The 15,576-nt window shown below is 52.9% G+C and overlaps 1 protein-coding gene across 3 annotated transcripts in view; it reads right to left on the reverse strand.

The window, feature by feature from the left end:
* The window catches only part of NOS2 (nitric oxide synthase 2), a 38,873-nt gene extending 25,714 nt beyond the window's left edge, over positions 1 to 13,159 (reverse strand). Inside the window, exons 1-4 of one of the 3 annotated variants that reach the window (XM_039253833.1) lie at positions 11,423 to 11,532; positions 3,888 to 3,972; positions 3,018 to 3,140; positions 1,553 to 1,701 (exon numbers count right to left, since the gene is read on the reverse strand). In XM_039253833.1, coding sequence (XP_039109764.1) covers positions 1,553 to 1,701; positions 3,018 to 3,140; positions 3,888 to 3,972; positions 11,423 to 11,532 — 467 coding nt within the window. Of the gene's footprint in view, positions 1 to 1,552; positions 1,702 to 3,017; positions 3,141 to 3,887; positions 3,973 to 7,177; positions 7,293 to 11,422; positions 11,597 to 13,006 lie in introns of those variants that run through there. The other 2 variants (XM_039253839.1, XM_039253847.1) reach the window with 2 other exon arrangements.
* Between the last annotated feature and the right edge of the window lie 2,417 nt (positions 13,160 to 15,576).

Here is a 15,576-nt window from a genome sequence, read left to right on the forward strand (position 1 = left end):
ACTTATTTCATAGAGTCCGGGTGAGCATTACTTATATGGCACTAAGGCAGGGCCCAGAACAGACTTAGCGCTCAGTAAATGTTAGTGTTGATACGGTGGCCCGATGAGGCCCATCGGGAAAATTCCTAGACTCTGAAAGGCTCACTAGTCATTGACAGAGCTGACAGCCCAAGGATCTTGAACTTCCTAGTCACAAAGCACATCTATAGGTGTGGTTACACGGCACACGCAGCAGGCACCCCCTCCCCCACAGGTTTCTCAATCCAGCTATTAGACTCGCCAGAGGGGCTCCCAAAGAACACAGATGTCTTCCGCCTCCACCCTTCCTGAGATCCGGACGCCCTTGCGCCAGGGTACCCTGGCACCAGTACGGTGTGAGGTCCCCAGGCGATTCGATGCACAGCCAGGGTTGAGATCCACAGCCTTGGAAGATAAGGGCCCTTTTCATAAGCTCAAGGCCCCTTCCGGCTCCGACACTGCAGGGTCACAGGAGAGGCGACATGGCATCCCCAGGGACCACCCTTTCCACCATGGGGGTCCCAGGTGCATTTCTAGGACCCACTTCATGCAGCAAAGTGCCGCGTGGCGTATGCCCTCCCGGCCACGCTCCCCTCCCAGCCCATAAAACGGTAAGTCCATTACCTCAGCCTTTCTGTCTTACAATCCCTTTGGGTATTTTATTTTACAGTTATAAGCGGGCCTAAGTTTATAATCATGTATTTCATGAAACCCAGGAGTAGAGAACCCTGCAGAGTTTGGAGCCCAGGGCACGACTTGCTCTGTCCACGCCAGATGACGCAGATCCCAGCGGGGACGGGGCGTCTGTTCGCACCCGCTGGAGGTATGCACCAGGCTGTCTCAAATGTCTTTGAGACAAAGACAAAGTCTCAAATGTCATTTTTGTGTCAAACACTCCATAATGGAAGGGGACATGGCACAAACTTACTTAAAGCCTCGCAACAGTTTTCTGAGCCAGGTTCCACTCTCCTCCCACTTTTACCGATGAGGAAGTTGGCTCGCAGAGAGGGTAAACACATCTCCCGAGGGTACGGGGCTGATTGCTACTGGGGCGGCCAGGATTCAAGTCCAAGTGGGTACGCTCTTGACCCACACTTTCAACCACTCCCGTGATGCATCTTTTTCTTTCTTTCTTTTCTTTTCTTTTTCTTTTTTTTCTTTTTTTTTCCCAGAGAAACAGAGTGCGAGCAGGGGAGGAGCAGAGAGAGAGGGAGACACAGATTCCGAAGCGTGCTCCAGACTCCGAACTGTCAGCACAGAGCCCGACGTGGGGCTCAAACCCACGAGCGGTGAGATCATGATCTGAGCTGAAGTCAGACGCTTAACTGACTGAGCCACCCAGGCGCCTCAACTATGTGTCGTTTTCTTGGGTTTATAAGCACCTACTCTGGGGTCTCTCCCCTTGGAGAACTATGCTTTCGTTCACTGTCAATCTGCTAAGGAAAAGGGCCTGGGGCTAGAGGGAAATAAATGATTAGAGACAGAGGAGCTCAGGGGAAGGAGAAGGCAGGGATCCTGCGCAAGTGAGACTTACTCTTTGAAAGAGCTGTAATACTGGTTGACAAATTCGATGGCTTGAGGTAGAAGCTCGTCTGGGGGGGTAGGCTTGTCCCTGGGTCCTCTGGTCAAACTTTTGGGGTTCATGATGGCTCCCAGACATGACTTGGACCTGCAAGCAAGGTCCTGGAAAGAGAGAGGCAGGTGGTGAGGGGGCTGCTTGGCCCCTTGGGAAGGCGTTGACATGAGTCCTCCTTCAGGGCCATCTCTCCTGGCTATTTCCTTCCAGTCCAGCTGCTTCAGCTCCCTGCTGCCCCCTCCACCCCGGTGGCACCTCCTCCCTGGGGTCCACCCAGCTTTCTCCCCACTCACATCTCCTTTCCTCCACTGGCTCCCCCAAGTGGGTGTGAGCTGGGATTATTCCCATCACCCTGGGCTCAGTCTCTGGCTCTGCTCCCCAGCCAGACTCAGACTCAGAGCAAAGGCAACAGCTCGATCCCTGGGACATGTCAACTACCTTCTCACTTAAAGGGGCTGATATGGCCCCTGGGTACACCCTGTTGGTATTCAGCCAAAATGAATTGAAAGGAGAGGACAGAAATCCTAAAGTCAGAGGATGGCACAGAAAAAATACTGGAAAGAAGTACACCGAACTGTTAACTGTGGTAATTTCTGGAAGGTATAGAAAATCATTCTGCTTTCATGGCCTTGAAATTTTTCAATTCTTTTCCACTTTACAATCAGAGCACATTCATATATATACATACATATACATATATATATAATGTTTATTTTTGAGAGAGAGAGTGTGAGATCCGGGGAGGGGCAGAAAGAGAAGGGAACAGAGGATCTGAAGCAGGCTCTGAGCTGCCAGCAGAGAGCCCGACGCGGGGCTCCAACTCACAAACTGTGAGATCATGACTTGAGCCAAAGTCCAACACTTAACCAACTGAGCCACCCAGGTGCCTCGAGAATGCATTCTCTAGGTAGAACAAGACCTTTAGCAGAAGAAGCCTTAAAGGCACTTACTCCCAGCTACTCACTAGATGCTCAAATCCCTCTCCAATCTCCCTATCAAATAGCACTTGAATCCTTCTAGTGACAGGGATCTCACTGTCTCCTGATGCAGTTCAGTTCAGCTTTGGACAGTTCTATTATAAAATTCTCCATGATTAAAAAAAAAGAGAGAGAGAGAGGGAGAAAAAGAAAAAAGAAAGAAAAGTCCCTCTGATGCTACGCTCTCTAAGGAAGACTGAATTTCTTCCTGTAATCATTTATCTCACCTTCCGGATTATCCGTTATCCATTAGGGGGATTAAGAGGGAGTTGGCATCATTTACCTCTTCTGTGATTTGTGATCAACACTGGCTTCTGTTCCCAGCACGCTGTGCCCAAGCAGATGACTGATTTGCCCAGGGTGGGGTCCATTTGAGCTAAGAAGGGCCCTCATGGCCTCACAAACTTGGGACAAGGGCCTTTCTCCCAGAACCCCAGACCTCTCACCCCTTTGGCCTTGTGGTGAAGTGTATCTTGGAAGGTCATCCCACTGCCCCAGTTTTTGATCCTCACGTGCCGTGGGCAGGCCGATGGGGGCACATCCAGCTTCCCCAGGAATTCTGGAACCGTCTAAGAGGGGGAAAATGCCAAGGGTTTACTAACGCCCCCACTCCAGGACCCCACAGGTCTCCCCTGAGCCCCAGTTTGGGCTTGGAGTGGGGAACCAGGATTGGGCGCACAGGCCAGGATGTCGGTCTGCGTCCCCCCTCCTTTCCCAGCAGCGTGGCCGCCTGGGCTGGTGCCTTCTAAAAGCTCCAGGTGCCTGGGCCGCTGGCCAGGCTTCTCTCCTCGCCCGGGACCCTGCCAAGTTTTCCCGCAGAGGAATTGCAACAGGAGGGATTAGGGTTAGATGTAAGAGAGACTACTGTCACGGCCAGTACTGCAGAAGACAGAAATCTCAGTACAAGGAAGAAGGTACCGCTGCCCCCGTGCAGGTATCGGGGACTACAGAAGCCCTTACCTCTCGCCCATTTCTCTCCCCACCTCCCTGGAATGCTGAGGTCCAAAGTCCTTAGAAAAGATGGGATCTGTGGGCTCGAGGCTGGGGGCTGAGCCTGCTTTATGTTGGGGTGTCCCAGCCCTGGCTCCCTGAATGGCCCCCTCTCATCCGTGCCTCTAGCCCGCACAGGCATCATCTAGGGGCCAGAGCACCACAGAGGCCACAACTCCCGCTCACCCAAGGCCCTTCTTCACGCCCATCCGTGCCCCTGGGGGTCCCCGCTCCCTGCCCAGGCCCCAGCCTCCACCAGGCTGCTCCTCATGCATCTGCCTGTGCCAGGGAGGAAGGGGCTTCCCACACCGGTATGACTCACTGACCTTCACTGTCCCCGTGAGGGCCTGGGGGGGCTCATTCCGGTGCTTGCTGAGGCTGTGACACTTGGAGTCATCCTGTGTCACTAGACTGTGAAAGGAAATAGCCATCATGAGGTAGAGCCTCTCAGGGCAAAGAGGGGTCTTGGAGGCCCCTCTGCCAACCCCTCATCTGACGGATGGGGGAACTGAGGCCCAGATGGTAGGAGTGAATGTCACGGCTGCCGGTCCGGGAGGACGTGTGGATGTGGTGGGGGAGGCAGCGAGTCACACCCCATCTCCCCACCCTCTCTCCTCCTCTTCTTTGCTTGCCTCCTCCCCCACCCCCAACTCACAAAGCCAAAAAGACAAGAGAGGAGCTGAGCGAAAGCTAGCTGCCCAAATGATGACCCACAGGAAAGACGTCCCCCTCAAAGTCAAGTACAAACATGGGATAAGACTGAGTGCACAGAGAATGGCCCCTTCCAGCCTGCCCTCCCCAGCCAGCAGCACTGCCCAATACCCACTTGTTTTTTATTAGTTTCTGTGTTTTTAATTTTTTAATGTTTATTTGAGAGACAGGGAGAGACAGAGCGTGAGCAGGGGAGGGGCAGAGAGAGGGAGACACGGAATCCGAAGCAGGCTACAGGCGCTGAGCTGTCAGCAAAGAGCCAGACGCAGGACTCAAACCCACGAACTATGAAATCATGACCTGAGCAGAAGTCAGACGTTCAACCAACTGAGCCACCCAGGCGCCCCCGCTACCCACTTGTTTAAGCTTTTTTATTTAAAGTCCTTGATATATCTTGGCTTAGTTACTGATGCTAAATTTTTATTAGGGGAAATGTTAAGCATACGCAAGCAGAAGGGACGGTATAATAAAGCCCCATGGGCCCTTCATCCAGATTCAGCCCCACTTCAACAAGTAACACCCCGTGGCTGGTCTTGTTTTAACTCTATTCTCCCAGCCTCTGCCATCATTTCAGAGCAAATCCGGGAGCCATGTCATCCATATATATCTCAGTAGGTGTATGTGGAAGTCAAGGACTCTTTTAAAAAATATATTGCTTCTATTTATTTTGAAACACAGATGTAAAGCACTTTGCCTGTCCTTTGCAGAGGAAAAAGCCCTAACAGTCTGAAATCACTGACAAACCACTGCCTCGGGGCACCTGGGTGGCTCAGTGGGTTAAATGTCCGATTTCAGCTCAGGTCATGATCTCCTGGTTCATGAGATCGAGCCCCAGACCAGCCTCTGTGCTGACAGCCAGAGTTTGCTTGGGATTCTCTTTCTCCCCCTCTCTCTCTGCCCCTCCCCTGCTTACGCTGTCTCTCGACATAAATAAATAAACTTAAGGAGAAAAAAAAAAGGAAGAAAAGAAACCACTGCCTCTGGATTGGGATTTCAGGTTCCCTCTCCTGGCAAATGCTACCAAGAAAAGAAAGTACGTGATCTCTCCAGGCCACTTACACGTGAGCACCCCCTAACCATCATACCCCACCCAGGCCTCATCCTGGGGTGCATCACACTACAGGAGCGTGTCGAATGAAAGCTCGTGTTCCATGTCCTTCAGGGCATTTTCTGGGGCGGGCATGTGTGTGCACACACATCCAAGGCGAACGGAAGTTAGAAAGTATTACCAAGGTCTCTCGTTTTCCACTTTGTGCGTATCTGTCATGTGGGCACGTGAAGCTTGCGCATGCATTACTTTAATTCTTGGGCAAAGTAGTGACTACATCTTTAAATTAACGCGATATGATCAACTACATACCTTCTGTGGTAGTTACGTGACTTACGACCATAGAAGAGATGGTATCCTTTTACAAGAACATAAATCTGGATCAGAAAGCAACTTCTATCTCAATCAAGTGATCCAGCAGGCCTTCCCTGTGACCTATCATCAACCCTCTGATGTGGACTGGTGGGCCCCACCAGAGTCCAGCCAGAATTTTAGGGGAATCAGCCAGGGCTGAGCAATCTTCAAAGGGCTCCGTAAGTCGGAAAAGGTTTGAGGCCGGGGTTCTTCCTGCCTTACTGCCCTTGATCTTTCCCCAACATCCACCTTCCTTGGGGCCACGGGACTGGAGACTTCGATAAGTAATGCTGAGGTGGATGACACAATGTCTTTGTACACTGCCCATAACTACTGCCACCAAATATGAAAATGCTACCTGAAAACTACACAGATGGTCCAGGGTCAGGCTGACCCCATCACCTGTGGTTGGATACTTAGGTTATGTCCACTTTCTCCATGATTATAAATTATGCCTCACGCTGTATACATGGTCTGATGATGGTGGTGGTGGTGGTGGTGGCGGTGGTGGTGGTGGTGGTGGTGTGTGTGTGTGTGTGTGTACAAGCCCAGAAAACACCTGGGGGAAATGCCAGTAATAGTAACAGTGATGACGGCATGGGCCATCTCAATTTTCCAGGCTTCTGCGTTTTCCGACTTTTACTAGGTGACTGTGAATTCCTTCATAATTAGGAATCGTTTTATTTCGAAAAACAAACTAGCAAAGTCACACACAATCCCCTTCTGCCCCAGGAGGCTAATTTCTTTGGACTAGCTGCTGGGAGCCAGGATGGCCAGAAGTCAGGTGAGCACAGGAACGATCTGGATACTTATTGCCAAATTACTGCAGAGTCTATCCAGACACTGCTGCAATTTGGCTACACGCGCAGCTATGCTCAGTGCTATACGGTCCTTCATGGGAGCAGCGGACTTTTAAGAACCTGCCACCAGCAGGACCCAGTGCTGGAGTGTGGTGCATAGATCCAGAACTGTCCACAACCCCCGGGGCGGCTGAGGATGGCCGGGCAGCGGTGTGTGGCTTCTTTGGGGGTAACGGGGGTCCTGATTTCCCTTGCAGTCACCACTCCTGCCCACCGTCCACCACTGCACGCACCGGGGGCGGCGGAGGGTGGGGGGACAATCTGGGAAACGGGTCTAATTTGTAAAACAAGAACCTCTTTGCTCTCTTAATCACTGCAGTCCTAGAGTGTGCAGCAGCCCCAGGGCTGAAACATCTAGAAGGTTCCCAAGTGCCGAAACATCCACAGTTCCTACTCCAGCCCGCAGAGACGCTTCTCGCGGGTGCACGTGGGTCGGCGGCTGCTACCCGAACCGCAACTCTTTTGCGTTCTAAACACGGAACCCACTTGGCATCCTCACCGGCCTCCTACGCAGCGAACATTCCAACCCTCACAACAGAGGCTCCGGGCGGGTCGGCGCCGCGCGCGGGTCGGAGCCCGGCGCGGAGCCGCCCGCCCCCCTCTTCCAGCGCGGACCCGGCCCGGCGGGGGCGGGGAGGGGTACCTGGCTCGGCGGGGACCGAAGGCGGGCGGCGGCCGCAGGATCCTGCGGAGGAGCCGGCAGAGCCGGGGCCGGGCGGCCTCGCACGCAGCGCCCAGCCCCTCGCGCATGGCCCCGAAGCGGGCGCAGCTCGGAGGGCGCCCCGCTGCGCCCCGCCCGCGCCCCTTTATAGCCGCGCGACCCCCCGCAGGCCCCGCCCCGGGGCGGAGCGAGCCGAAGGGACGGCCCACCCCCGGCTTCCTCCGGCGCCTGGCCCTGGGCTGGAGGGTCGCCCCGCGCCTCCGCCTTCGGGCACCCGGTTGCAACCCCGGGCGGTCTACACCCACCCGGCGTCCGCAGGGAAGGTGGCCTTTTAGACGCCACCGGGCTTTCTCCGGGCCAGGAGCCTGGACAGACACGGCCGGCCTCGGGCTTGTTTATTCCTCGTGAAACAACAGTACGATTTTATCACAACGAGTCTCACTATCTGGCGCTTTATAGCTTAGAAAGCGAACTTTCCTGTCGGTTATTTCATCCATCCCTTCCTCGAGCCCGTCGAGAAGACCGTTCTATATGGTTTCCTCTTTATTGAGAAGGAAGCTGGGGGCCCAGAGAGGTCGGGGATCGAGCCCAAGAGCACACAGTAGCCTCCGGCCACAGCCCAAGCTCCCTTAAGCCACAAGGCTGTCCCAGAGAAGCGCTGTTTCTCTTCGGCAAATTCTATGTGATTCCAGGAAGGAAGCCAGGGCTGGGGGGTGGCTTTTAAAAGCGGGAGGCACAGTGGGCTGCTGATGGTGGAGAAGTCCCCTCGGGTCCCCTCCAGGGGCCTGGTCCCTGCTACCTGAAAGGCACAGGGCCTCCTGACTTTGCACTCTCTGTGAAATGCTCCCTACATTGGAAGCAGGGTAACTTCTAGGGTCTAGACAGGGCCAGGACCGTAGCCCTCAACCTCAGGGAACAGGGGGCCCCTCCATGTAGGACAGTGTATTGAATCCCAAACCCGAATGAAAGTGGAAGGGAAGAGGGTACCTATTTTTTTCTAAGCCAATCACAGCCCAGCTAGCAATGCTTAGCTCAACTTTGTTCCAGATTCCATGTATCTTCACCGAGATTGTTCCCACCGTTGCCTTCCTCTCTCTCTTTCTCTCTCTCTCTCTCTCTCTCTTTGTCTCTCTCTCTCTCTCTCTCTCTCTCTCTCACACACACACACACACATACACACACACACACACACACACCCCACAGGCACACATGCGCTCTCCAACACCACACCCCCTTCCTAATCGTTTGTTTATATAAAATATGGAATCATTAGTCACCTGTAATGGGCTCTTGGTCTCATTATATCTGAATGGACTTGAAACTTGCGTTTTAAAATCAAAAGACGTGAATTGGCTCCTGTGGCCTTCAGGATAAAATCCCCTTTATCCTGCCGCTTCCTCTTACAGGAACACCCTCCCCAGCCCCACTCGGTAGCCTAGCCGTCCAGCCGGGCCTGCTTTCTCCCGGAGCCTTCCCCAGCCCTCTCCTGCCCACACAGCCTGCGGTGGCCGGGCCACGCCCCCTCCAGTCTCCCCAGAAGAGATTCTAGGGCATCCACATTGTCCTGTAACTTGCCGTCTGCCTCTCTGTCTGCCCTACCTCTGCCCTAATATCTAAAGCGCTTTAACACTCCATTCTGCCTGTACCCTTCCCAGAACTAGGAAGACCTCATTTCCCCATTCCGTCCTTGACAGTAGGTACTCTTTCCTTGGTCTCTTTCTCGGCCGGCCCACAGCACGCCCTTAGGGAGAGCCCGCAGAGCGGAGAAGTTACAATTTTGGACTTGGTTCAAACCTCAGCTCTATGACTTCCCAGATGCTGACCTTGAGTAAGTCACTCAAGCCTGTAAAATAAGGGTAATAAAAGTTTCTGCCTCAACACTGACACCGTAATTAGACGTTATAAACATTTGCTATTTTTAGCTGCTGTGTGTGGTTAGTAAATGGCTCCTTGTGTTGTTTGTTAGATTGATTGGTAAACAGAAGGGCTTTCTTCACTGACATCTCCAAACCCCCCCCTCCCAGCATAGTGCCAGGTAAGGAGGGCTCAGCAAATTGATCGTGGACTGGACCATGCCTGGGCCAGAGTGGTGGCTCGGGTTTAGTGGTCTATGAGCCAGACTGCTGGCTCTATCATTTGCCAACTCTGAGATCTTAAAAATTACTTATGGGGCACCTGGGTGGCTCAGCTGGTTGAGCGTCCGACTTCAGTTCGGGTCATGATCTCACAGTTTGTGAGTTCGAGCCCTGCATCGGGCTCTGCACCGATAACGCAAAGCCTGCTTCGGATCTTCTGTCCCCCTCCTCCTTCCCCTTTCTTGCTTGCACTCTCTCTCTCTCTTAAAAATAAATAAATCTTTTTAAAAAATTACTTAAGCCTTCTAGGTTCTCACGTCCTCGTGGCTACAGTAGAAGAATAACAAAAGCTCCTTCCTCCGGAATTGTTAGGAATGTTAAATGAATTAAATGTGATATTTTCTCTCCATTGCCTCTAATACCTGTGTGAGTACTTTCACCAGCTCACCCCGGCTTAAAAAGATGCAGCGAGTGAGCTAGTTTGCCTCGAGTCAACCTACAGCTCAGGTTTCCTGAATGGCCCAAAAATGAGTCAGGCATAACAGTCAGTGCTATCAGAAGGTGTGGGATTCGGGGCTGAAGGCGGTAGCCTGCAGTGCAGGGACTAGGAGAGGAGGGAGATTCAGGATGATCTCAAAAGACGGCGGGTGGATTGGGATCATACGGAACAGCCACAGTCAAGCCTCGGTGTGATGACGGGCCATGGGGAGCCACCACAGACTCTAGAGCAGACTCTAACCTGCTAGAAGGCAGGTTAGAGTAAGAGGGGTCGGAGCCAGGGTGGTGGGGGGCGGGGGGCTGCACTGGGAGGTGACAGCCACAACAGATGCCATTTATCGAGCACTTTCTCTGTGCCAGGCACGGGGCTGAGTTGTCTGCAGTGTGAAAACTCATTGTGTGCTTACTGCAACCCCAGGGAATAAGAATACTGTCTCGTTCTACAGTTGAGGAAACTGAGGCTCAGAGGCTAGGGGACTCACCGAAAACCACAGGACTATTAAGTGGCAAAGCCACTTGCTTATCTCCAAGAACGTGCTCTTAACCTTGGCGCTCTTCTTCGACCTCTGGCAGGTGTGCTCAAGGTTGCATCCTGCCTCCCGGAGTCCATGGGAAAGCTTCTCTGGGGGCTGGGGGGCTATGTGGCAGCTCCGTGTAGACTGGGGCTTTGCACTGATTCCTACAATTATGTTATTGCGCTTGACTTGTCTTACTACTTCCTCCAGGTCAAGGCTTTAAACTCCTAGCGTGCTCTGCAAGCCTGTTCACTGGTTGGTTGGCTGACTAATTCTCTCAATTCTGGCTCTGGCTTGCTCCTCCTCCAGGCAGCTGGGGGTGGGGTGGGGGCATGGGTGGGGATCAATTACCAGTCGTGTGACCCTGGGGGAAGTCACTCCCCTCTTGGGGCTTCTATTTCCTCATCTGTAGAACAAGACAATGACCCGCACTGCACAGAGCAGCCGTGGCGATCAGTTGAGACGCCGTGCATGTGAGGTGCCCTGTAGAACCCTGGCACGGAGTCACTCAGTAACTCAGCTTGCCCAATAGGTGATAAGAGACCCTGCCATTAATTGAGTACGTCTACGTATGGACCCTTTGTATACACACACTCTCGGGTCATCCTCAACCGGCTATGAGGTGGGTCCCCTTGGTGTCTTCCTGCTTGTCTGAGCATCAGAGAGGTTCACTTGCCCGAGGTCACACAGCACATGAAGACGCAGCACAAGGCCAGCTGGTACAGCCCAGCGCAAGGCTTGGCTGACGTCCCGCAACTTGTCACCAGGCCGATATTCAAAATATCTACCAGTTCGTGAAGCCTATGCACCAGGGAACGGGAACGAACGTCAGCCAGGACGCCGCCCTTGTTCTAACCACTGGGCTCCGCTGCCTCGTACCCTCAAGTCATATTCCATATCCCCTTCCCATATTCCTCCCCCAGAGAACCCAGAATCCTCAAGGGCCAAGGCTATGCCATGTCTCTTCCTTCCATACATAGTGTCAAGCGCAATGGGGTGTCCAGTAAACAGGGCCTGTGCTAAATGCCAACAGGGACATCCGAGACCTTCAGCGGGACGCCAGAGGCCGGGAGAGCAATTCTGAGTTGGCGTGCAGAGCGCCAGAGACAAGCCGCAAGTGGCAACAAGGGAGAGCTTACCTGGAGGGGGCCCGGGCGGCTTTCCCCACATTGTTGTTGATGTCTGTTTCCTCAGTCAAGTTGGACTGGTGGGCTTTGGCCTTGAACAGAAACTGCCAGGGACAGGCCATCTCTGTGGTTTTGCAAAGCAGCTCACTTATCTGGGTTGAAACTCAGAGGTCCTTCACCGAGGGGCTAAGGGAGGTGAAGGAGACGATGACAGAGGGTTAGGAAGAGTTTACGGAACTGAGCCTTCTCAATACGGTTAGTTTGCTCCGGAATCAGGACAAAAGCAGACACAAACAATCTCAAACGACCACTCCATCCGTGCTTCCAATCCCCATTCCTACTTGGAGTTGGATTTGGGGGTCTGTGGACATAGATTTTAATTCTACAAAGCCGTGTGACAGTTTGAAGGAGAAACACTGAACCCGTAGCACAGCGAGGGCAAAGCACATGCCCCGTGGGCCTCCTTCAAGGGACCTGCCTGCCCGCCCGACCCCCGGGCAAGATGGGGAGGAACCCACTTGCACTGAAACATGGGTGCATTGGCCTAGTCCTGCAAGGTCATTTCCAGCAGTCTAACTAGCAACTGTCGTGTTATGCCTGTCATTGGGGAAAGCGCTCAAGTCATCGCTGCCTTTCTTTTAAGATTTTGTGATTGTCAAACACTATAACCTGCTCCCTTTATACATTTTTTTTATGCTTTATTTATTTCTAGGAGAGAGAGAGAGAGAGACAGCGTGAGCAGGGGAGGGTCAGAGAGAGGGGGAGAAACAGACTAAAAAAAAGGCTAAAGGCTCTGAGCTAGCAGTCAGCACAGAGCCCGACGCGGGGCTCGAACCCACGAACCGCGAGATCATGACCTAAGCGAAAGTCGGACGCTTAACCGACTAAGCCACCCAGGCGCCCCTAACCAGCTCCTTTATAGTATAGCAGTAGAGAGGGGCTAGGATCATTATTTGTGAGATCTTTGTAGAATTGTTTGCGAACAAAAATGCACTCAACTCTCAACATTGGAAGTCACGTTCTTGAAAAAAGGGCCAAAAAGGGACACATAAGTCGGGGACGAGGTCTGATCCGGGCGTGTCCCCAGCACGCCTTCTCAATGACAGAACCCTCTGCATTGGAAGGCAGTGTGGGGATGTGGCCGCTGTAGGAATCGTAGAGGACCCCCCCCCCAAACCTGGGTTCAAGTCCGGACTCCATTAGTTACACGGTCTGGATCGAGTTATCTACCTGAGACCCATTTCTTCATCTGTACAATGGGCTTAATAATATTCCTCTTAACAGAATTCGTTCGCGAGCTGAGAGGCGCACATTGTAAGGATAATCTGTGTACAGATTCCTCGCAGGCTCCTACCCGCTCTCCAATCTGAATTTGCCACAAAGGTTGTCCTTGAAATGTAGCCAATGTTGAAAAAAAAAAAAAATCTAAACAGGGTGCCCTTTCCATGTGGCCGAACCTCTTGTGGGCATTTCTTAGACTTTCCACCAGTTTATCTCCGGAGGCAGAAAATTCCCACAGTTGTCTGGGCCTTCCCAAACCGGAAGAAGCAAAACCCCCTCGACACTGTAGCTTCCCAAGAAACGAAGACAACTCACCTCGCCGCTGGCTGCACTGGGTAGGGACAGGCGAGCTGGGAGAGACCGGTGCCTTGAAGCCTTGGAACCACTTCTAACTGCCCCGGGCGCCTCACCAAGGGTGGCCGAGAGGTCTCAGCTCAGCGATGCTCAGTTCGTGGGGGCCAGAAAGTCTCCGACTCCACTGACTGCAAAGTTATGAGCATGCTGGCAGCCAAGATGTATTTATACCCACCCAGTGTCATCCAGTGAGCCATTTTTGCATAAAGGTCTCTTTTTTGTTTCCAAAGGGAGTGTCCCCAGCTGGATGTACAGTTAGCTAATTTATGGCTGGGGCTCCTGGTCTGTGGGTGAGCTGGTCTTGCTGTTACATCACCCCATGGAGTGCATCCTCAGTAAACCAACGGCTTCCTGGTTTCAGGTCCCCGGCAGCTGATCAGCAGGGGGGTGGGGGTGGGGACTGATACAGGAGTCACGGAGAAGCCAGATTTTATTTAGCTAAGCCACGTTGCCCAGATTTCAGCATCTGGGTACTTTTTATCCTCAGCAGGGAGCTCCCTGGTTAATTCCTGCCCAGCCTCTTCATTTTCCAGTCTGTGGCAGGGGTCCAGGAAGCTGGGGAATATTGACAGCATGAACACACTGGAAAATGCCCAGGTTACAGAAGTCCGGTGATGCTGGATGATGCCAGTGTTCCAAACGGGTCACTGAAATATTCAGCTTGCGTTCGGGGGAAGGGAAGGAAATCAGCGGCACGGAGAGAGAGAGAGCTCTCAGATGTTGGAGTCACTGATGCCTCACCCTTCAGCTCTAAGTAAGCCTTGTGGGGGGAACGGCAGGTAGAATAATTTTCTACAGGGGAAAAGAATTCCTTTTTTATAACAGGATTTCTCTTCTAGCTTCTTCTATGGAAATTGATCATTTCTTAGAATTCCGTGTACTATAGGACTTCCAATCCAGGATTCCTGGATGGTATGGATTGGTTCCACCATGTTCTGACCATCCTAACACATCACTGTCACCCTCTCTGTCTCCTTCCTCCCCATCCCAAATTAAATGCAGCATTATAATGGATCGAATTCATTTAAGATAAACGGAGTCCCCCAAAAACCATGAAGAGAAGCTCAAAGATCTGTGTTGAATGAATGAATGCAAAATCGGAGCAGACTGCAATGAGTCTCAACATGTCAAAACCATCCTCCGATCGGGCTTTAGCAAGTTCAGTTCTGGGACGCCGGTCTGCTTGAGGAAAGACCCTGCGTCCCTGGGCTCAGAGAGTGCAAGGCTTAGAGAAAAGAATGATGGATAATTATGGTACAGGGTGATACATGCAGTATCACTGTGGAGGGATGGCATGGCTGACGTAGCTGAATCTACATTCCTCAGAATGTACCAGGGATGGTTCTCAAGGGAGAGGACACCAGGACAGGGTTTTGAGGGATGACTAGGCAATCGCCTCACTCTAACCTGTAAGTGCTTAAGTGCTCCCACATATTCACCTATTCTTGCAGCAAATACGTAGGTTAATTCCTTTAACTCCTCTAGCAGTCTTATGAGATGGGTACTACTATTTGCCATTCGTGGAATCCTCTAGAATCCTACTGACTTGGCATCAGAGCACCTGGTTGGTTTTGCTTCAGGAAATGCAGATATTCAGTTAATTGAGCCATCCGGCATGTGACAGTCGGGCTCTGGATGCACGGTCACACCCAGAACGTGTGTGCGGTGCCCTTCGCCTGAGGTCGGTGCCCTGGCTCGTTCTCAGAAGCTCCCATCCCTGAAGGAGAGGACCTCTCCCACTCGCGTTTCCTGGGGGTGTCTCTGTGTCCTCATTACCCTGCTGTCAGCTCACCTGTGCAAGAGGCCTCCCTTTACGTGACCCCTCGAAGTGCGCGGTGCTTATGACTGTCCCCTGCCTGGGTGTCTGCTGCCTTCTTTGATTCCACCCCTCTGGATAGGAATGGAAACTGAGGCATTGGGAGTCTCAGGTGAACCCATGGCGGGGTCAGGACAGAACCCAGATCTCCTGCCTCCTCACTAACTCGTGAGCTCCTGGGGGTAAGCATTCTCACCACCCAATAGTATCCCAAACACCTACTGATCGGGACAGACTTGGGTGCTCGGGAAGCATTGGCTAAAAGAGTGGCGAGAGATACCAAGCAAAGGGCCTCTGGAGTGCCCCGCTCAGGGTGACGGCGGGACCCTTTGTTTCCTTTCCCTGTTCCTTTGTGTTCTGCTCCCAACGCCAGCCTGAGTGTCAAGGCTGCCACGTCACCGTGGGGCCTGCTCTAATCCAGCGTGTGTCAACCTGCGGTGTTCTCAGCCCGCGGCAGGTCAGCAGTCACTGCCCAGCTGCAGCGCTAGGCTTTGCAGATGTGGCTGCGATGGGTCTGAAAGGTCCTGGGTTCGAGGGGCGCCTGGATGGCTCCGTCGGTTAAGCATCCGACTTCGGCTCAGGTTATGATCCCATCGTTCGTGGGTTCGAGCCCTGCGTCAGACTGTGCTGACGGTTCAGAGCCTGGAGCCTGCTTCGGATTCTGTCTCCCTCTCTCTCTGCCCCTCCCCTGCTCAAGCTCTCTTTCTCTCAGAAA

Source organism: Hyaena hyaena, unplaced genomic scaffold (assembly GCF_003009895.1).
Source record: "Hyaena hyaena isolate Hyena2069 unplaced genomic scaffold, ASM300989v1 scaffold_10, whole genome shotgun sequence".
In the NCBI taxonomy this organism is placed as follows: domain Eukaryota; kingdom Metazoa; phylum Chordata; class Mammalia; order Carnivora; family Hyaenidae; genus Hyaena; species Hyaena hyaena.